At 38.2% G+C, this 22,976-nt stretch overlaps 1 protein-coding gene across 5 annotated transcripts; it reads left to right on the top strand.

The window, feature by feature from the left end:
- On the top strand, positions 1–21,248 carry acsl1b (acyl-CoA synthetase long chain family member 1b). 5 transcript variants are annotated; one of them, XM_053236765.1, is made up of 22 exons: positions 4,331–4,605; positions 6,842–6,938; positions 7,958–8,170; positions 8,294–8,408; positions 9,137–9,201; positions 10,955–11,056; positions 11,702–11,801; positions 11,953–12,128; positions 13,117–13,149; positions 13,256–13,307; positions 13,491–13,564; positions 14,539–14,616; positions 14,731–14,865; positions 15,302–15,436; positions 15,853–15,948; positions 16,562–16,634; positions 16,719–16,807; positions 16,889–17,005; positions 17,396–17,539; positions 17,796–17,897; positions 18,736–18,807; positions 19,039–21,248. In XM_053236765.1, the coding sequence occupies exons 3-22, from the start codon at positions 7,976–7,978 to the stop codon at positions 19,177–19,179; spliced, it is 2,094 nt and encodes a 697-aa protein (XP_053092740.1). In that variant the 5' UTR covers positions 4,331–4,605; positions 6,842–6,938; positions 7,958–7,975; the 3' UTR covers positions 19,180–21,248. The 5 variants fall into 5 exon arrangements, with proteins under 5 accessions (XP_026775076.3, XP_053092740.1, XP_026775074.3 ...); XM_034307334.2 differs by lacking the exon at positions 4,331–4,605 and adding an exon at positions 4,667–5,005; XM_026919275.3 differs by lacking the exons at positions 4,331–4,605; positions 6,842–6,938 and adding an exon at positions 1–152.
- Positions 21,249–22,976: the final 1,728 nt, after the last annotated feature.

Here is a 22,976-nt window from a genome sequence, read left to right on the forward strand (position 1 = left end):
CGCGCTCTGATTGGATGAGACAGGGCGACTCGGCTGGTTCGGGGTCTCTGATTGGCTGATGGACCCGGTTTCGGTATACAAACACACCTTCTTCCGTCGCGTAACATCATCAAGCTGCATGCTGTGCTGTCGGTGCTGGCGCTTTTAAGCAGGTCAGTGCTGGATGCTCATGTCCAACAGTCAGCGCGGATATTTAGCATGGGATTGAATCAGGGTTGTGAAATCTTTTACAGCTTTATATTTATTTGTAGCAGCGAGAGAGATGTAGCACGTGCGCTGGGAACTTTATTAGAACTTGCGACGTGTCCGAATAGCGCGCGCGTAGAACTTAGACGTGTGTGTGTGTGTGTGTGTGTGTGTGTGTGTACGATCACGCCTTGTCAACTGAAGTTTCGTATGTGTGTGTGTGTGTGTGTGTGTGTGTGTGTGTGTGAGTGATCTAAGCTTTATTTAAGGCTGCATTTCACCAACAAAACGCAGAAAGTTTCCACCCTGGTATAACATTGTACTAACAGTATTGCATGCTTTGTCACTTTTTGTAAAGCAGCTTCATCTTGTGCATTAAAAGCACTTCCACAGGTACTCCCCTCTGCATTAAACTGCATTGCTTTCATAAAGGATTTAGAGGATTTAAAGGTTCGGATGTTGAACATCAGGACGTGAACGCGCAGGCGCGCGCCCGCATTGCCACTCTGGTCACCTTCACCTTCACCTTTCTCTTCTTCCTAATCCACCTGATTTATTATGTTTCATTTGTTATGCTCATGCATCTGATCTGTACTAGTGTGCAGTTTCTGACAAAAAACAGATCTATGAAGGTGCATTCAGAAAAAAGGTACTAAACTGCAATTTTTCTTCACTTATAGTTTGTAATCCTTTAATACACATCTTTCACTTGGAAACATGGATATAGTGTACCTTTAACAAAAAGATTTAAGGCACACAAGTTTAAAAGTGCACTGTATGCAATAGGTATAGGTAAAGATACAAAAGGTACTTGTAAAGGTACCGTACCAGTGAAGTGAAGCAGTTTAGTACCTTTTTTTTCTTTCCTGAGAGTGTGGATATGAAACTGGAGGACGTAGAGGACGCTGGTCAATAGGTTTCTGTGAGCACTAATGATAGACTGACATTTCCGTAAACCCCCTCTGTGTGATGGCGTGCCTGTTACCTGTCTTTGCATGCTTGGAATGAGGTGAAAGGTTAGTGCGTGTGTGTGTGTATGTATGTGAGTGTTTGTGTGATCCTGAATAGGTTCTGTCTCTCTGTTACACTCTCATCAATAATCAATGAAGTTCAGCATTTGTGTTTTGTTTTTGGTTGCATGACAACGTCAGAGGACTTTCATAAAGTGATACTTTTAGGTTAGGTTCAACTTTAATGACGTTGTCAGAGTACGAGTACAGAGAGAACGAAATGCAGTTGGCATCTAACCAGTAGTGCAAACAGCAAATAAGTTAAATGAAATAAATAAGAATTATAGTGCAGTAAGTTGAGATAAACAGTATACAGGTTGAAGTAAACAGTATGATACATTAGATACACAAGGTGGATAAAATGCACTGGGTAGATGCACACTTTTTCAGACGTGTTATTATTTTTTTAAATACATTTTAACATTTCTATGATTTCCCATTTTAGATTAGCAAGAGATGAATGTGTTAGTAAACATCGCAATGCCATGCCCATAGTGTGTTTTCTTGCACTCTTTCCACCAGCTTCCATTTTCCCTCATGAACATTTACTAAATCTCGCACCCTAAACTGTTATTTGGTTTGTCTCTCTGGGGGAATCTTTAAATCCTCCTTCAGAAGGGTTTTCCTTTTAGAAAAGGTTCTAAGTAGAAGCCCTTTAAAATGCTAGAACTCTTCGCCATCCAAAGGAAACCTTTTTTCTGACAGTGCTGTACCTGCTGTCTCTCTCGAACAGTGATGCAAAAGGTTTTATTCAAATGTTGAGTTTGTCCTCTCAGAAAACCTTTAAACGTTCTATGCAGAAATCTGTAGCAAAGTGTTTCCCTTTTGGAAAAGGTTCTAAGTAGAACCTCTGTAGTAAGAGAGAACCATTAATCATCTACAGAATCCATGCTTTTTTTTCCCTCTCACTTGAAAGCGGTGCAGAAACGTAAAAAACAGAACTTACTTCACATTTGTTTATTTTTATTTTAATGCATTAAGGCACTGTTTATTATCTTTGCCTTCAGTTTAGTTATCAGTAGCTGTAATAATCCTGAGTCAGAGTCGATGTGAATGTTATGGCTGGCAGCATTTATCTGAAATTCACTGCATTCTTTAGCAGATACTTACAGTAGACTCTGTGTAGTTTGACACGGTGTAGTTGTGTAAAAATATTTTACTGTATATTTAAGCATGTTAAACCAATGACCAATTGACCAGAAGGTGCTGAGAGCCTGCAGTAGTAGGAAATGTCCCTCAGTGGCCACCGTACTAAAGCTCGCTCAGTCTAAGGACGTTATGGAGGGCGTGGTTAACCGTGCCCCTAAACCACATCTGTCCGTTTTTCTGGTTTCGTTTGGAGAGCTTTAATCTTTAATCTGTACTCTAAAAACAGATCTTAAAATAAAAAAAAAGAAATAGAAGTAAAAAGTGGCTGGCTGTCGTGCTGTGCATGTTAATCACTTAATGTGGATTAATGTGCATGCACTTACCTTGTTCTAAACACTACATATTGGAGAAGGGAAGTGGAAGCATTGTGTAAAGGTCATTATAAGTCTGTAAGTAGCTGCCTGTGTAGTAGAGGTGGAGTGAATATTTTACCTTTGAAGGTCACCTGAGACGTAAGGCTTCAGTGGTGTCCTTCTTTTAACAGCGCAAGAATACAACCTTATTTAAATGCACCTGTGATATAATACACAGCACCATGCTGTTTAGTGATGCTTTTCTCTCTACAGTCACAGAATGAATATTGGTGACAAAAATGCACAAAATCTGTGGAAATAAAGTGTGTCATGAATGACATGCTTTTATTAATACGTCAAGTAACATGGGTAATTTAGTCAAAAAGGAAAAAGGAAAGGTGTCTTTTGCTTTAAATCTGACTAAATGTATGGAAATGTGGATTTTTGAAAATCTTGTTGACCTAATTTGAATATGAAAATTTCTAATTTTTCGAATATGAAAACATAATAATAATAATACATTTTATATATACACCACTTTTCATTTGAGCCAAATTTGAAAGTGCTACAAAGTAAAAGATGGTATAAGACAAACTATTAAGCTAAAAAAAGACAGCAATGCAAATTAATAGGTGAAGAAACATTAAATGGCATATTATTGGTTAAAAAAAAACCTAACAAAGTTAAATGTGAACCATTTTAACAAGATTTTTTTTCAAATTTCTCTTAAATATAAGTAATGCTTTATTGACCTTAAATAGGTGGACAAACCTAAACCTAGTGTTTTTAATAACGGATAGAACTTATACCAGGTTTTAGAGGCAGTAAGTGGTCATAATGGGGAAGTAAAACATAAAGTACCCTACAGAAATAAAAACCGGAGATGCATCGTTTTATAATCTAAATTGCTTTTTGTTTTGCAAACCAGACTTCTAGTATCCGTGATAGAGTTGTTACGTTTTGTCAGTAAACTCAGCCAAGATTCTCCTACTGTAAGAGAAAGGGACAATTTGATTGACGTGGCAGATGTGCAGCTGCAGACTTTTTCCCATGGCACATTGGTGAGTACGAGATATTTACTCACAGCGAACTGCTTTGAACCGAATTCTTTAATAATTATTAAATACAGGAATCCGTGGCCTTTTTTTTTTTCAGTCAAGTGGAAAACTGAAAAACTGATTGTATAACAGTGTTTAAAAGTAGTTTTTCCACTGGAAACCCGAAGTCCTGACAGCCAATCGGATTGCAACCGTAAAGATTCTGAAGCTTGTGTACAAGAAAAGATACACTACCCTCGATTCCAGACCATAGTACCTTATCATGACTCAGTTTCCCAAAACTATTGTAAAGATCATCACTCTACCAGTTAATTAAAAAGATATTCATGCTGTGAAGATCTGTGGAAAATCAGACCAGGTATGCACACACTGTGAAAAGATTTTTTTATTATTATTATTGGAGAAATGTCAAGTGCAGGAGATAAAAGGAGTCCTGGATGCTTGCACAGTGTGCAAATACTGCTTATTGTGACATGTTCACTTGTCGAAGCATATCACTGCTCTGTGTGTGTGTGTGTGTGTGTGTGTTTAACCTCCATTGGCTACTCTACATGTCTGAAACAGCAGCTGAAATGCTTCTCCTCGTCATCGTGTTTTCCGTTTGGTGTGGTTTTAAAATAGCAGAGTGTTGGAGGAGGGGAGGTGGCATAGCGGTTCTGCTTGGCTGGCCTTCATCGGGTGACCGCTCTTGGGCTCTATCATTGGTCTAACCCCTCAGGCAGACCAAGTTTAGACAGCGCGGGCTTGTTCAGGTTACCTTTACCCTGGAAAGCCTGGAGTAGCATGTGATTGTGTGCGTGTGTAGGACTTCTTCAGCTTCTGCCTCTGACCTCTGAGGGAGCGTAATTAGAAGAGGAAGTCAACCAGGTGATGATGGAGTCACTGCTTCTGTAGCGCAGTTAGAGAGAGGTAACCAATAACATTACAAACGTTTCTCTAGTGTTCGGTGTAATATCTTGATTGAATCCATGACTTACCAGTAGAATGGTCAAGAATTGAGGTGGAAAGTAGTCAAGCAGCTTGTTGTCTTGTAGGCCTGACTTATCCTTTAACAGAATCGTTAATCATAGATCTTTGAAGTTTGTTATCCATGGAGCCCCAATATACTGGCTGACATGGCGCATTTCAAAGGCAGCTCATTCGTTTAGACAGAGGAAGGGGCAGGTCTGAGTCTGACCTTCGGATTTGCATTGTCTACTGCAGTAACACATAAACTCAGCCGCGGTCATGCTGACAGATGTCAGTTAATGCTACCTGACTCTGCTCAGCCTGTTCAGGACTCTGCAACCTCAAATTGCTCGTGACTCAGGTGACTTGCTTTTGTTCTGTATTGTGAGTGTGTAATATCTACAACATTTCTTGAGACCTGTAAACCTTCCTACAGGTACCAGAAGCAGGATATGGGTCACGCTGAGGGCCAAGCCAAACTGTGTGACCGTTTGTGTATGATCTATTCATTTAGATCTAATAAGGATCCGAAATGTGTGTGTTTTTTTGTTTTTATTTTTTTATTTATTTATTTTATTTATTTTTTAAGGATTGTAAGGATTTCCACATTTTTTGATTTGGATGCCTCTTTTAATTTCATAACACTCTATATAGAAATGGAACTGCAGAAAAGTGACCCTTTGTGCTTGACATTGGTTCTCCAGGCTTTATTTATTTATTTTTTTTTTAATTTGCTTTTTTTCTCTATAATTGAAAGACTTGTTCATCATGAATATCTTGGCCAGGATCCATATCCGAGTGGTCAGGAATATCTTGGCCAGGATCCATATCCAAGTGGTAATTATAAAACTAGGTGAATGGTGAAAGGGGCAGTGTGTCCTGACTGGGTCATGTTGAACATGCTGTGTTGTGTCAACACACACGTATACTGTATATATATATATGTACACACACACACTCGTCTCTCAGAAACAGCTACCCAGGGTGCTTTGTGTAACCTAACAGCCAGGATGACTAATCCCGAATCCTACAAGTAGGGCTGCTGTGGTAAATTTGCATTGTCTGATTTTTACTTGGGTTTCTGTTTCATTTTGCTAGTTTTGACAGGAATGGAAACGCTGCTGTTATCTGTATTTGATTGTCCAAAGCAAGCCAAGATAAACAAATCGTATGACTTCTGTGGCTGGCCAAGACCCTGTATAAGTGTGTACATAGTTTTAGCTGTTTACTTTTCTGAGGAGATAGTGGTGTGTTTAAACAAAATAAGCTAAAGGTGAAGACTCTGGGCTGAATTTAATAGCTTTATCCATAGTTAAATGAATTTAGTTCAAAGTAGCACTCCAAAAAAAAGTTCCGCAAATTGTCCCAACCTTAAACCAGAGGGTTTATGTTTGAGAAAAAGTTATAAGTAAAATCACTTTTAGAAGTTAAAAGCCTTATCCATCCAAATAACCCTCTTTTCCTAATGCCTAGTACAGAAAACTTTGTATTCTGCCATCTTCGAATTGTAGAGCTCACATGACAATCATACATCTGTGTTTTTCGAAAAGCATTTTTTTCCATTATTCACCCTACAATGAGAAGATGACTGTTTTTTTTTTTTTTGTTTGTTTTATTTTAACCAATTTGGAGGGATTCAATAAGGTCTGTGTTCTGTGATTGATTGTGATTGCAATTTTAGTGTGAATGGAAAGGCAGAATGGATAAGAAAAGATTTACCTGTATTAGCTTGGACCGTGACTGTGAGTGTAGTACAAACTGGTCATATGTGTTAGAATGCTGATTTCCTCCACTAAACCAACTTTCACCATTAGTATTGCGCCATATAAAGGACAACATTTGAATGTCGTTATTAATACTTTTGTTTTCTTATGTTTACATACATTCAAAGGGTAAATAGTTAAAGCAAAGTTAAAAATTGTAATTATCTTGGGCATAAGGACCTAAGCGTCAGTTCAGTTTTTGAAGCCCTTTCTCCCCTCCCACACATAGTGTTTTGGAAAGAAAGTGACCCAGTAAACCTTTTTACGTGACTCATGTTGCTAGTAAGCAATGCTGAGTTGAACGTTTTACGTATCTTGATTACACGTCAATCCCAATATTCTACAAACTTTTAATTTATTTCTTTGTCTTTCATTAACATGTTACTTAGCTTTCAAATAAAGACTGATTTCATATTTGTTTTTTTTTTCCCCAGTTTTGTACTGTATAATTCATCTCCAATAATTCAGTATACTGGTTCACACTGAGGTGTGAGAATTCTGCCAGTGCAACCCAAGGTTTTTGGGTCAAAGGTAAGGAGTAAAGACCATTTGTGACAAACCACACTTGTGACAGATTGCGATAGCATTACAAAACATCTGATAACTCAATCAGCAATGTGACCCTTGCTCAGTGAACCATGAGCACTTGTGAAGGTCATACCTAACCATGAGATGCAGAGTTAACTATGTTTAGTTTGTTGGAAAGCAAAGACATTCAGCCTAGGCTCCTTGGTTTTGCATGCGAAGAAAACAAAAGGGACAATTACGTCCGCTATTAAATCCTTATAAGCATGCTGTGGGGTGAGAGCTGAGGATTGTGGGAATGTGTATTGTGTTTTCGCAGGTACATTATTCGGAGAATTTAAACAGGCCACCTGTAAAGGACAACATTTTTGTTGGTAACTTGATCGTAATTGGATCATTCAAACAGCTTGGGATGTAAACAGCTTAAATATTGTGGCTTCTTATTTTTATTTAGCGTGTTTTATGTATATACAACTTCATATACATATGTGAAAAATCAGCAGTTGTGCAATGGTACTGACTACTGGTGGTGTACTAGTAGAAACTTGTCATAATTGAATGGTAAAGTCTTATTTGTCCTAATTTATGGATGTTTTTTTGCAGTTACTTTCTTTCAAATCATTAATATGTAATGACAAGGTTTCACAAAAGTTTCTTGAAATTTGTGTGTGCAATTGAAATAACTATGCGATTTATGTAAAGTAACCTTAATGTGTCTCCTTATACATAAATTTTCACAAACTCGGGGGCTCTCGTAGGGCATGATTGTTATTCCCAACTAAATTAATACTATATGTCTGATGTAAATGCTCCTGCGAATGATTTACAGCTAAATATGTTGGTATTCAGCTTGAAAACTAAGGCCCAATGCCATCCATCAGCAGAGAAGTGACCACCCAGTTTGTCGCTTTATTCTGCAGAGATTACATGTGAATTACATTGTCATAATTAAAACCCACTCTTTGTACTTACTTACACGCACAAGCAGTCGTGGACCTAATGGCGAACTTTGTTTCACTCTGCAGATCCATTAACAGAGAGACATGCAGGCCCAGGAGCTGTTGAAGCGGCTGCGTGTGCCTGAGCTGGCAGAGGTGAGGGATTACCTCCGCAGCCTGTCCACCGGCACGCTTGTGGGCATGGGAGCCTTCGCCGCACTCACCACCTACTGGTACACCACTCGACCAAAAGCCCTCAAACCACCTTGTGACCTGCGCATGCAGTCCGCCGAGGTGCCGGTGAGTCCACGTTATCCGTTGGAATCGAAGAAGCAACCTCACCGCGAAGCCAGAGTTTGGATTTTAGTTTTTTTTTTTTTTTGGATCAGTATTAATTCCCATGAATTTTGTGCTGTTGTTTAGGGAGGAGAGTTTGCCCGCAGGTCAGTGTTAGTGGATGCTGACACGCTTTTGTCTTTTTACTATGATGATGCTACAACAGTGTATGAGGTCTTTACCAGGGGCTTAAGGGTATCAAGTAAGTGAAAATTATTTTTATTGTTTTTGTTTGTTTTATGAAACATGACTATTAATGGTTCAAGTAAATCAGGAGTCACTAGCTTAAATTGTGATTTTTGCTATTAGTACATGATGGCTGTTTTAATAATGACTGTGTAGAAGTCTTCAAGTAGGGCATTTTACGAAGGACCTACTTTACTTGGTACTGCAAAATGTCAGCACAATATTTAACATTTTTACAGTACGTGATACACATCTCAATATTCAGGTTTGCTAAATATTCTTTATGTAACTTAATGCAATTTTTCTATCATAATTACAGTAAATATTAGCCTCCACCTTGTAAATACTGTTCACTTCACCTTCACACGCCAAATTATCATATTCCAGTGTATTGTGTCACACAGTAAACCAACAAAATGGCAGCTGCTTTCATAGTTAAAGGAGTGTAACGTCAGACTTCAACCAGTGTCAAACACCCATCATTTTCTAGTATGACTGCTTCTTATATAGTGTCTATAACGTTTTGGGTGTGTTTCCATAGAAACAACTCATTTCCAGGTCTGAGGTGTGCAGACCTTACGTTACTAAACACATTATAGACCTTTTATTGGCAAATATACTGTATATAATGAAATTTTCTGTAAGGTTTTTGAGCATAATAAATAAAAATTGCAATATTAAATATAATGCTCTGGTTACAGATACTTGTTAATCATATTCTGTCTTCTTTTTCCTTTCCGTTAGATAATGGTCCTTGCTTAGGGTCCAGAAAGCCAAAGCAGCCGTATGAGTGGCTGTCCTATTCAGAGGTAGGACTGCTGGAGATGTCTCCATTTGTTATTGTTTAAATGGCCACTGTCTTGCTTGTAATCTCTCCCTCTACACCAGCGATTCAGTCATTCAGATTAGTTTGATATTTCAAGTAGGGCTGCAGCTATTTTGGGAATTGATTAGTCTATACATTCATCGGTTAATATCTTTTTGTAGTATTTCAATTAAATAATACTACTGCAGAACTCTTAACTAGGCTTAACAGGTCACTATCTGTACAATATTATATTACTGACATTTATCAGATAGTCTGTGTTACTGACGCTTATCAGATAATCTGTGACTTTCGTCGACCAAATCAGACACACAATCTAATATAAATTTACAGCATTCATGATTTCTTTAATTCCAGTCAGTGAAATTCAAAATAAAGGCCGATATCCACTGGCCTTCTCGTCAACTGAAACACACTTGCTTGCCTTGTTTGTGCAAGATTTATCATTTACACTGTTTTTCACCTCCAAAGCTTTCAATTTTAATGTCTGGTAATCAGCAAATCGACTCTTTTTGGGATCGACTCCCAGCATAAGCAGAACGGCGACTTGTTGACTTGACGCACAACATGTATTATTATATATACAGTGGGATCCAAAGGTCTGAGACCACATTGAAAATCTGGGATTTTTTCCATTTAAAATTAGAAATGAACAGAAGGTTTTAGAATGTTGAAATATTTAAATTAAAGAAAGTAAACGTTCAATATCTTGAATATTTAATATTCAAGATTCTGCACTATTTCTAGGTCCCTATTTAAATGTAAGCAAATGTGTGATATTGACCATGTTAACTGCTTTATACAAAAGATCAGGTTTTCCTCGTGTCTGATCTCTTCTACTGAAGCATGTGATCAGACGACACTCCGATGGATCTGATCTAAAATGGATCATAAGGTTTTGCACAAACTTGTGGAGTCCGTGCCAGCTCGAGTGCTCACTGTCATTAAAGCAAAAAGGGAACGTACCAAATACTAAAAACTCTGAAATTCATGTAAATATTACAACGATTCTACTTTTCACTTAAGTTGTTGACAGTAATGTAATTTGTAATAAAAATTATTGTTTTAAATTAGAAAAGAATGCAAATTAGACACATTTTCATTAGCGCTCTGAGACTTTTGGACCCCACTGTATATTAAAATGTATGTTAAGACAATTGAAGAGCAAGACGTTTATCAACACTAGAGAGCCAAAAAGTAGTTTAACTTCTTCTAAGCTAATTGTTTCAAATGGCTTTGGAATGAACTGACGTAATGCGCAGCACAGTGTGCTTCATAAATTCAACAAATTGATAATAAAATTCATTCCCAACTATTTTTGTTATTACATTTTATCAGTTTTGTCAATTAGTTGTTGCAGCCTTATTTTTAAATTGATCTAATAAAAATTTTTAATAGATCTGAGTACATTATGCTGTGGTCTTTTTCAGCTTGGTTGTTAGTGTGTTATTTCCAAACATGAATGTTCATTCCAAGTGAAAATGGGGAACTTGTGTACAATGGCTCTTTTTTTTTCCTCAAATATTAGACTACATTTATATAAATCTGTTGTATCACTATCAATATGCCCATTGTGTTTAATCACTGTACTGTCGAATACTGGACCATAGTGCTTGTTATAAGGATATACATCATCCAGAGGGCAGTGTGTGTGATTATTCTGTACCAGTCCCACTAGGTAGAATCCGATACAAGCTATATCATTCATATTATTCGTGACTTTATCCTCCTCTCAGGTTGCAGAGAGAGCTGAGTGCTTGGGCTCTGCGCTGCTCCACAAAGGTCACTCCAAAACCAAAGACCAGTACATCGGCATCTTTGCTCAGAACAGACCCGAGGTGAGGCGCATCTCTGAGCATCTGCCTGGGCTTTGAGCTTGTTAGCTTGTTACATGATGAAAAATCTCATATGTATAAGTTCTGCGAGATATTTGTGTATGAAGTTAAGAATCGAAGTCCTCCAGAGGACTTTTTCTGTTCCAAGATTTGTCATTTCCACAATACCAAGTGCCACGTTTCTTTATTTCTTTTCTTGTTAAGAGATGTGTGGGGGATACGGCACAAATATATCATGGCACTTGAAAATCTTTCCACACTACACAATATACTATATATCATAATATTTAGGTTTTGAAAACAAGGTACCAACAAAAAGCAGATAGTAGACTCAGTTATATTATAGTTTACAAAAAAATTATTTAGCACTGTACAAGCTTAAAAAATGTGAATGGTGAAAACATATTTTGTTTGTCACTGTGTGTAGGAAGGAAGTTATTCATGCTGTAAGAAAAATGTACTGCAATGTAACTTATTTTGATACTGATATATATTTTCAAATCTTATGTTAAGATGAACTAATGTCATCCAAATAAAATATGAATTAAATAAAAAAAAATGACTATATGTGTCTAGTGTATCACAGAATGATAAGGAATAATAATAATAATAATAATAATAATAACAATGCTGTATATTTCTCCACAGTGGACCATCTCGGAGCTGGCTTGCTACACATACTCTCTGGTGTCAGTGCCTCTTTATGACACACTGGGGACTGAGGCCATTGATTACATCATCAGCAAGAGTGTGTCCTCTTCTCATTCTCAGTTTAACTGCAGTATACATTTTGCATTTTTTTCAGCATCACTGCATATATCTCTTTTTAATCACATTTTTAATTTGTGCATTTGAGAAACCGTCCCAGTTGTAAAGGAATGCTTGTATGTGTGTTTCAGCCGGAATCTCCACGGTGGTGTGTGATGTACCGGCGAAGGCTCGTCTGCTGCTGGGCTGCGTGGCTGGCAGACAGCACTCACTGAAAACCCTGATCCTGATGGAGGCGTTCGACTCGGAGCTGGTGGCTGAAGCACAGAAATGTGGTGTGGAAATAATTAGCCTGATAGATGCAGAGGCAAGTCGCTGATACTGTAGTTTATGGCGTTAACATGCATGGTTAACAGTCTTTAGGTGTTTCTTGAAGGTTTTGAGGGAATTCGCAGAGTGAATGAAGCTGAGTAATCTATTTTATGTGCAAGTCAATGCCAGAAAGCATAAGCCAGTCTTAATGCCTGTGCTCTATAGCATGATAATCGCACAAGCTACACCTCCAGCTTTGATTGATAGAGAGTCTGGTACATTTCATCAGTAAATATCGCCAAGACCTGTTTGGCCATTTCATAGACAGTAAATAAGACAGACCGTGCTACTTTTTTCAGTAAACATGCAATTACAATTTATTTACCTTGACGCTAACTTTTTCAAACAAAGCTCTTGAATAACTGGATTTTTTTTTTTTAAATCCAGTGATTGTGTCTTGCTCGTAAACTTGTGTTGCAGTGCTTAAAAGACCAGTGCACATAAGTGTTTATACACACAAGTTCAAGAGCCAATCAGATTTAAACCTTCAAGATTCTGAAGCTGGTGGCCAGAAAAGTGTACAAAAGATACCTAATGCTCTGTGAGCCTGTTTGTAGAGTAGCTTAGACTAGCAACACCATCAATGTATGTTCAGCAGTTTTACAGCAGGTAGTATATTGTTTTACAGCAAAAGCAACTGATGCATTGCAATAGAAGCAGAATTTGAAACATTTGAAACTGTGTTTGTAACAGTAAGTGTTTTGATATGAGTGTGTAGCTGCTGAGAAAGCTGCACCGTTCTTCCGCTCTCTAACTCTCTACTCATGCATGTGCATATAATTGCATAACTGGCTCTTAGTAGAGCTGTGGCTTTCTGTCTATTCTCAGAGCCTCTGTTTGTGTTTTGTCTGACCCCCAGTTGAAGTCTGTAGCTTTTGCTTGTTTCCTTCCTCTTTTGCATACAGATATACATATCACAGACTCTTCAGATCTCTTAGTTACTATAAATGTTATATCAGTGACTGTATGTCATGTTTTTCCAGGCTCTTGGAAAAGCCCATCGGCAGCAGCCTGCAGTGAGTCTCATCATGAGTCTGCTCTTTTTTCTGATACACATTGTTTTTTTGCCTTTCATATACACATGGCCTGATGGTTAATTATTTCCCTTTTCCCTCTTTATAGCCTCCTAAGCCTGATGACATGGCTATTATTTGCTTTACTAGTGGAACCACAGGTATGTTCTGCGTGTGCACATAAATCTGTGTTTGCTTTCCAGGGAGGTGTGTGTTTTATAGATCTGCTAATATTTGAGTCTGTGTGTGTATGTGTACATTTGGATTGTTTTACTCTGCACTGAGGATGTTCTCTCTCTCTCTCTCTCTTCCTCTCTCTCTCTGTCTCTGTCTCTGTCTCTCAGGAAACCCAAAAGGGGCGATGCTCACCCACAGAAACATTGTGTCCAACATTTCTGGGTTTACCAAGATAACAGAGGTAAAGGCAGACATAAGATGTAGCCTCACACGTCCTCCCACAATCCTCCCACACTCCTCCCATATGGATGTCACATTTTTATTCTTATAACACATAGTTAATACATTTCCATCTATTCCCTCGATTAAGTCAGAAAGTGCCGAAACTCTCAGTTGATTGATCTGATGAGCAGTTGAGTAATTTTCTATAACAGCAGCTCTGACAGTAGTGCTGGCTGTAATTTAAATCACAGGTTTGTATTAATAAAAGGATAATATTATATTCAGAATGGAGGGATTTATGGTTTCTCAGTGACAAGCTGCATTTTCCATCTTATTAACAGAGGAAAAAAAAGAGGATGATAAGGGAACCACTGAGGGCAAGTAGGTGGAAACCTGACTGTCACACCCAAACTATTCTTCCCCAAACTGTTGCCACAAAATACGTAGCAAACAATTGTATAGAATGTCTTGGTATGCTGTAACATTACAATTTCCCTTCACTGGAACGAAGAGGCCCAGGCCTGTTCCAGCACGATAATGCCCCTGTACACAAAGCGAGCTCTATGAAGACATGGTTTGCCAAGCTTGGAGTGGAAGAACTCGAGTGTACTTCACAGAGCCCTGACCTCAAATTATGCTCCTCAAATTTCTATTTTTAAATCTATTTTTAATAGTTTTAAGTACTGCACATGGCCTTAGGCTCTGTAATGCTCTGTAAATCATTTCTGCAGTTCCTTTTTAACAAAAAAAAAGTTGTGGCTGGACAGTGAAATGGACTTTTATTGTCCAGGCACAGTAAGTCTGGCCTTTTTTGTTTGTGTGGGAGTATAAAGAGTACAAACTCACTATCAAAAGCTATAAAGAATACGATCGTGTGTTTGTTGTGTGTCACTACATGGCCAAGGTTTTATGTTGCATTCTCATGTCTCAGGATGCTCACACTTTTACTCAGCTTTGCTAATACTGTTTTTCCGGTTTTCTCACTTCTTTCAGACCAGCTGTCCTTTGAGTCCCAGCGACGTGCACATCTCTTACCTGCCTCTTGCACACATGTTTGAGCGAGTAGTGCAGGTACGGACTAGAACGCTTCATGTGTAGTCCTTGTAATAACATCATTTTTGGGTAACCTGTCACGATGTATTGTAATTATTTGCCTGGTTTTCTTGTGTGTTTTGTGTCTCTCAGGGTGTGATGCTGGTTCACGGGGCTCGCATCGGCTATTTCAAGGGAGATATCCGCTGTCTCATGGATGACCTTATGACGCTCCGGCCAACTGTCTTTCCTGTTGTGCCACGTCTACTCAACCGAATGTGCGATAAGGTAAGCTAAAATGAGTATCAGAAATACTTTACACATGAGGATCTCGCAGCAGTATGCCTTACACCTTAATAAAGTATTCATTATTACTGATCATAAATTTTTTATACAGTGCATCATGCTTACCAAATATGGGTCAGTTACAGATTAAATGTAACTATAAATGGATTAAAAGTATGATTTGTTCTTTACTAAATAAAAAACTGTTGTAATTGTTTGCAAATTGCTGTGGTATAAAAGGAGTAAAACTTCAGAATATGCTGTTATAGGAAAATTAAAAACTTCACATTGGTAACAGTAACTCTGCTTCACGCGAGGCCTCATCACACCACCTCGCCATGGTTATTATTATTTTCCTATAATAGCACACCCTGTTGTGATTTATTCCTTACTTGTCATGTCAGAGTATGTAAGAATAATTACACTGTGTGTGTTTCAGATCTTTGGGCAGGCCAACACTCCTCTGAAGAAGTGGATCGTAGAATTCGCCTTCCGGAGGAAAGAGGCTGAGATGATGAGTGGCATTATGAGGAGAAACAGCCTATGGGACAAACTCATCTTTAAGAAAGTCCAGGTAATAATTCACTCACTTGTGCCTCATTCAGCTTGGGGAAATCTAGCCCTGTGTTTCAGTACTGCTGTTTAGTATTACTCTTATTGACTTTTCAGTATTTGGGATGTACTGAGCCCAGCTCTGGATCTGCTACCACAGATTGGATCCGAGAGTCCTGTCTGCTAGCTGATTAGCTTGCTGCAGTTTTCTACCTTTCACCTTTTGAAAATAAAATGACCGAGTTGCATAGTGGGATTTGGTGCACTATAAACATAGCACGCAGGCTGCTGACAAAACCTTTCATGTGTTTTTGGTGTATTGGATATATTCTGTTCGCAAACTATGTACTACACACTGTATTTAGATGGGGTTTAGTATGCGTAGTGTGTCAGAGGCCTGGTGATGCTGAAAACTGTTATATCTGCTGCCCCCTGCAGGCCAGTGTCGGAGGCAAGGTGCGCTTGATGCTGACTGGTGCTGCTCCTGTCTCTGCTCCTGTGCTGACTTTCCTGCGTGCAGCTCTGGGATGCCAGGTCTGAAACACACACACACCCACACACACACAGATATGCCTATTAATTACAAGAATTGAAACGGTTTCATACATGGTCACACCATTTAAATACCCTGTACGCCATTATTTTCATCCATGCTTTATGTGAAGTGGAATTTTATTTAATTAAAAATGAAAACTCTTATTAGAAAACTGCATATTACTACTTCAGTGGATAATCTCACCTGCACACTGTAGGTTTGTTCCTAATAACTGCTGCTAAAATCATAAAGATTATGTCCTGTGCTCATCTCAGGACTCTTATTCACAGTCTGTTCATACTGAACATACCTTGGTACTATTTGAATGTATAGTATACATATGCAGAAGAGTAATAATCCCACTATCTGGTGTTGTTGCCACTGTCACCTCTGGATTGCTCATTAGGGATCTAAATCTACATCTGGGTTTCTGTAAAGCTGCTTTGTGACTATTGTTAAAAGAACTATAGTAATTAAATTGAATTTGAACTGACTGTTAGACCTCAGCTGCGCTAACTATGTAATAATGAAAGTGTTTGTCTTTCTTTAGTTAATTAATTTCAAAGCCACAAGCTGGACACTGAGTTTAACCCTGTTTTGGTCTCTGTTCAGTTTTATGAAGGCTATGGCCAGACCGAGTGCACAGCCGGCTGCACCGTCACGTTATCAGGAGACTGGTCAGCAGGTACCACATGCTCCCACGTACTAAACTGTGCATTGAATTTTCTTCTATCTCTGGTTCACATTTATTCTGTTTTATTGACTCTAGGTCACGTCGGACCTCCTCTGCCATGTAACATTATGAAACTGGTGGATGTCGCTGAGATGAATTATCTGGCTGTGAATGGAGAAGGAGAGGTGTGTGACTGAGTCACTTAAGCTTTTTATTCAGACCATTTTTCTGTATAAAAACAATTGAGCATTGTGTCTGGGTGCTAGGTGTGTGTGAAGGGACCCAATGTGTTTAAGGGATATCTGAAAGACCCGGAGAAGACCGAGGAGGCCATTGACCAGGATGGCTGGCTCCACACAGGAGACATCGGCAGGTGGCTCCCGGTGGGTTTTACTCTTTATAAACCTGCCAGATTGGCTTTTTCTGTCCATTTCATTGACTAATCAGTGAGTAGTTATATTCATGCGACACTATTCCATGCAAACTGCATAAAGCATAAAGCAGTTCTGTTGAACTTCTCGCCATGTGTATTTTTCAGAAACCTTTTGAGGAACTAAAGAGTTTTAGTTGTTTCCTAAAATGAGAACTACACAGTTGCTGGATTAGTTTCTGTGTTGCATTTCCACCACACTTTCCACAGTAATTTCAGACATAGTGGACAGACTGCCTACTAAACTTTAGTTTTCTCTGTAACTGAAACATACACACGTATGACAGCAGTTAACTTTACTCGCATATTTTAAATTGGCGTGTGTCTAATTATCTTCTGACAGGACGGCACTCTGAAGATTGTGGACCGTAAGAAGCACATCTTTAAGCTGGCTCAAGGAGAGTACATTGCCCCGGAGAAGATTGAGAACATTTACATCCGGAGTGAAGCTGTGGCTCAGGCTTTTGTGCATGGAGACAGCCTGCAGGTGAGACAGGATGTCTTTCTGCCCTGTTTATGTCCCTGTAATCACTATGGCTGTATATCTCCTTCAAAGATAACATGACATGCATCTCGATATTTGACTTGAGACAATTTATAGCTGTTTTAAAGCAATACCTAAAATATTGAAGTCCCAGTACTTCCTATCTGGTGGTGAGAGAAACACATGGTGCAAGCTGAAACTTATTTGTTTCAAATACCAGTATAGAATTGAGTGTTTCTGACCTGTATCTCTCCCTCAGGCCTCCCTGGTTGCCATCATTGTGCCTGACCCGGACTTCCTGCCTGGCTGGGCCAATAAAAGAGGATTTCACGGCTCGTATGAGGAACTCTGCAGAAGCAAGGTAATGAGATGTGACAAGTTATATAGATTTCATAGGCTACTACTTTTAGAGAGAAATAAAGAAATACTCCAGGTTTTAAATTTTTAAAAAAAAAATTTATCTCAATCTGTATCTGCATTTGTTGTGCATGTGAATGAACAAGGATTTTGACCCATTTTTTCTTGAGTTGTGAAAAGAAGAAAACCAGTTTACTCCAAACATGCTTACAATGGGAGTCTAAGGCCAGTTGCCCTATAGAGGTTCCCTTGATTAGAGTTTAAAATGCACAAATGTAGTACAGCATAAATTCAAATCTACGTCTTGTACACTACAATACAGCATGTTATTAAAAGACAGACACATGAGAAAGTTGCTGCCAAAGCTGTTTACAACACTGAAGCAAGATAGTAAAAAAAAAAAATAAAAAATACTTACACTTTCTTAAAGGTTTTGTGGTGTCCAGGTACCATCAGCTCTACACCATTATAGATTTTTCCATATCAGAAAGAAGACTGCCCACAGATCTAAAGCTTCACCCTTTGACTGTTCAGGTGGTTCCCAAACATTTATTGATGTATTACAACAACTGCCCTTAGACCTCTATTATAGGGGGATTTTGAGAGCTTATCTGTAATCACACATACACTACAGAAATTGTATCTGGGGATTAGGTTGAAAAAAAGATGAGGTATTTGTTTCAAACCTCCTATGGCTTAAGCCACTGTCAGTATAGTATTTCCATTGATTTTTTTTTTTACGTCTAGATTTGGCATGATCTTGTGTCTGCTAAACCCAATCCACTACAGTAGTTTGTCTACCTGAATCCTGGAGGTAAAGAAGTTTTCTTGTTTACTTGCAGGAAGTGAAAAGTGCTATATTGGAGGACATTGTTAAATTGGGCAAAGAAAGTGGACTGAAGTCTTTCGAACAGGTGAGTTTTATTGTAACAATATGGCTATTAAAGGCTAATAATAGCCTTTTAACAAAGAAAAGGGTTTATTTCATACTTCATCTGATATCACTGCTTGTCACGGATTAGGACCAATGACGTTTCAGGTCTTTCTGATATCCAATTACATCATCCTATTGCCCAGCCCTACACTTCTCCTAAACTGCTCTCCAGGCTGCTATTAAGGTATTAATCTGCTCCTGTGTGTTGTAGGTGAAGGATATCGCTCTGCACACAGAGATGTTCTCGATCCAGAACGGCCTCCTGACTCCAACACTTAAAGCCAAGCGTGCTGAGCTCCGGAACCATTTCAGGCAGCAGATCGATCAGCTCTACTCCAACATCCACATGTGAAAATGATTCCAGACCAGATATGAAGGAATGCCGACGTATAACGCTAACTGTCCCCCCCAATAGTTTTACTTATAGTTAGCTACATAGTGACTTTTGGGTGAAGTGTTCCTTTAAAAAAGCAATCTTCCATACGGAACTGTGCCTTATCCACACAAAATATCTACTTTCATATATGCATTGTAATGAAGAGAACACCTCATCACACTTTTTTACCCTTCAGGACTTTAAACCTCAGGGCTGATATTTCAGACGCCCTCTGTATGCTGCAATAGATCCAGAGTGGGAAGCTTTTAATACTTGCTGATGCCAATTTACCCAAGAGACCTGGCGTGACCTTAGGCTTTTGGGGGAAAAAAAAGCTTTACTTTTTTCAAAATAGTTGCCAAAGAGGCTGCTTGAGTGCTAGACTGTTCCAGTACAGAGGCTTACCTCCTGCCATATATAGGTTCAGCTTGATTTCAGAGAGATAAGTAGAGATCTGTCACTTCTTTTTTTTAGATAGCACAACTAACATATAAGAGAAACGCAGTCAAGATGGCATCTCGTAGCTACATATTAAATGAAACCAAGGGCCGTAAATTAACATTGCGAAAATGTACAACTTACCATTTTTAATGGTTGCGCTGCCAGGCTTTAGCAATCACTTATACCAACCTATAAATAAATACTTTTTCGTCAGCTCTCTGCTTAGTTCACTTTGTCAGTGTGACTCTTAACTTGGATGTCCATTTTTATTACAGTTTTAGATAATCTAATTCAACGTATCTTGTGAAAAGAAGACATTTCACCTATTTACCTTCTGAAAGGAATACTCTGTGTTTAAAAAAAAAAATAATAATAATCTGTATCTACTGCACCTGTAGCATATATGCGCTTATCACAGATGAGAATTTTGACAATTTCCCAGTGCAGCTGAGAATATAACAGAAAACCTCTTTATAATGGAAGTCTAAGGGCAGTTGTTGAATTCTGTCAATAAATATATGATATGGGCTACTGAATAATGCAGTATACTTTGAAACGTAGTACTTTCTATGCAAGGACAGCATTCATAGATATAGAGGCTAATTTAGAGACAACAGCCCTTAGACTTGAATTACAAGTGAGGTTTGAGTAAATGTTACTTCTGTTCTTTTCTCAGTACAGGTAAACTTTAAATTGAAAGTCTTACCACTACATATGCTGTAGAAAGAGATTAGGTTGAAAAGTCCTCGAGTATTCCTTTAATTCAAGCTGAAAAAGGATAGTTCCAGACTGTAAAGGAGGAGGTACTCTGCACTTGACTGTGTAGTGTCACATTCTGTCACTCGGGCCGGCCGCTAAGGTGATGAAGCCATTAAGCTTTGTCTTTTATATTTGCAATATGTACCTACATAGCCATATGATCATACACTATTTATATAAACTGTGTGGTGATTTTTATGTTCTTTGCTGCTTGATTTCAAGAAGGATCCTTAGCATGCATTCCCTAGGCCATAGCAAAACATCCCTGAGGCTCAATATTGACTATTTATATGGTTTCATTTGTGTTAATAATAATAATGTGTTGATATTGAATTTTTTGGTGTTTTATATGTGCCTGATATGAAATTAATCAAATTGTGTTGAAATGTATTTCTAGGTTCACTGTAGTTTTAAACTTGTTTGCCTGGTTTGATTGATTTATTGGAATGTACGTAGTGCTAAAGCTATTTTAACTGACCTTGTCTTCTTGTACAGTAATGCCTTCCAACACCTTTATCTGTAAATCAGACATCAAAAAACCTTTGTGCTCATGTTCCTGGTCTGTGAAGGGTTTTGTTCAAAGCCTGATCTTGTTAATTGAGCAAGATGATGTCCATTGCATCACAGTGTGTGTTTGTGTGTGTTTGTGTGTGGGAATACATCTCACAATATCCAAATGGAATTATTCAAATGAACATATTGCTTTGTCATGTATATTAATGCAAGCCACTGATGATGTGTGTATGTAAGTATGAAAGATGGACATTGCTGAAATTAAATGTGAATAACTGTAGTAAAGTCTCATTGACTGACAGCAAAATTAAACAGAGCTAATTGGAGAAGAAGGAGTTTGCTTTGTGGATCATATATACAACATATATAAATCCTGAAGAGACATAAGTGCCATGTAGAACAGTAGAGGAAAGATTGATAATTAGACAGGATTGCATGGCATCCTACTCCCTAAATAGAGTTAATTTAACTGGAAAATACGAATTAGTTTTGAACATGGTAGGCAAGCGTTATTGCATCATAACTCCTGCCTAAGAGCCTATCACGTTCCAGTATGCAAATGCTGGTCATGCAGAAAAGACGTGGAAAGTAGAAGGATTCGGTGAATATTTCATTAGCTTGGCAACATTGAGCCAGTTTGAATATCATATGACCATTTAGTGAGAGTATTCTTTCATCTTCAGTAACCACTTCACCCTGGTCAAGGATCTGGTGCCTGTCGTGGGAGCAATGGGTGTCAGGCGTGTAATCACCGTGGATGGGATGCCAGTCCATTGCAGTACACTGTTCATAAACTCGTTCACACCTAGAGGCATTTTAGCATAACCAGTCCACCTACTTTCCAGAGGAAACCAATAAGAACACAGGTAGAACATGCCAGGCTCCACACAGACAGATATCTGAGCCCAGGATCGAACCTGGGACCCTGGAACTGTGAGACAACACTATCAACTTGACTACCCACTGCCACACTGTGCTACTCATGGGCAGATATATACATACAAAATATTCAATGCGGATATAAAAGTTTAACACTATTATAAATGGGACATTACACATACATGTTTTTGGGAAATGGCATATTTTCAACACTGAATTTTACAGATCTTTACAGCTTAAAAATGTTAGCTGTTTTTGTGTTCTGGAAGTGATGTATAACACACTGTAAAAATCAGACCCCTGAATTGATGAATATGTAAAAAGTGAAATATGTAAGGAATAAAACATCTAAACACAGGCTGTTATAAGAAAATGATCAATGATGGATTGATGTGATGTGGTCTGACGTGAAGTAGAGTTACTGTTACCATCCTAAAGTTGATTATTTTCCTATAACAGCATATGCTGCATTTTTTCATTCCTCTTATACCACAGCAGTTTGCCAGCGATTATCATTTTTTTGTTAATTAAAGAATGAGATGTACTATTTTTCAGTTATTTAGTTAATTACATTTAATTTTGTGAAACATCCAAAAACATGTTAGTTCCTATTATCACTTACATTATAGCAGCTATAGACAATCAATCCCACACCACCTTCTCTCTTTACTCCCTCTTAAAGGTAATAAGATGAAAAAAAATGCAGCTTGACATGTTACCAAGAAACCGCAAAGCCCTCCGCCTTGAAGAATTTCCGAATAACAGCTTTACTGTACATCTGTGACTGTTACAAAGCACTAACACCAGAGACGACTTCTGTAAATATTAAATAAATGTTAAATATCAAGAATTATACATTTTCTTCATTAAATAACAGATTTTTAATTCATTTATTATTAGACTTGCATTATGTGAGCATCTAGCATGCATGTCCCTGTGTAATTTGTTACCATAGAAAAGAAAACATATTAGAATAAGTGCATTAATATACAGTACACCTGTGATTTGAATTACACCTGTTATAGAAAAATAATCAATCAAATCAGAGAATTCAACAGTGCTGTGCTATAAGAACTGATTAATGCATGAGTTTATGTATATTTGTAAAATATCCTGTTGTTCATAGATCTGACAGGAATTCCCAATTCTGTAAAATCCTTACATCAGCATGGTAAGTGAGT

Source organism: Pangasianodon hypophthalmus, chromosome 9 (genome assembly GCF_027358585.1).
Source record: "Pangasianodon hypophthalmus isolate fPanHyp1 chromosome 9, fPanHyp1.pri, whole genome shotgun sequence".
Taxonomy (NCBI): domain Eukaryota; kingdom Metazoa; phylum Chordata; class Actinopteri; order Siluriformes; family Pangasiidae; genus Pangasianodon; species Pangasianodon hypophthalmus.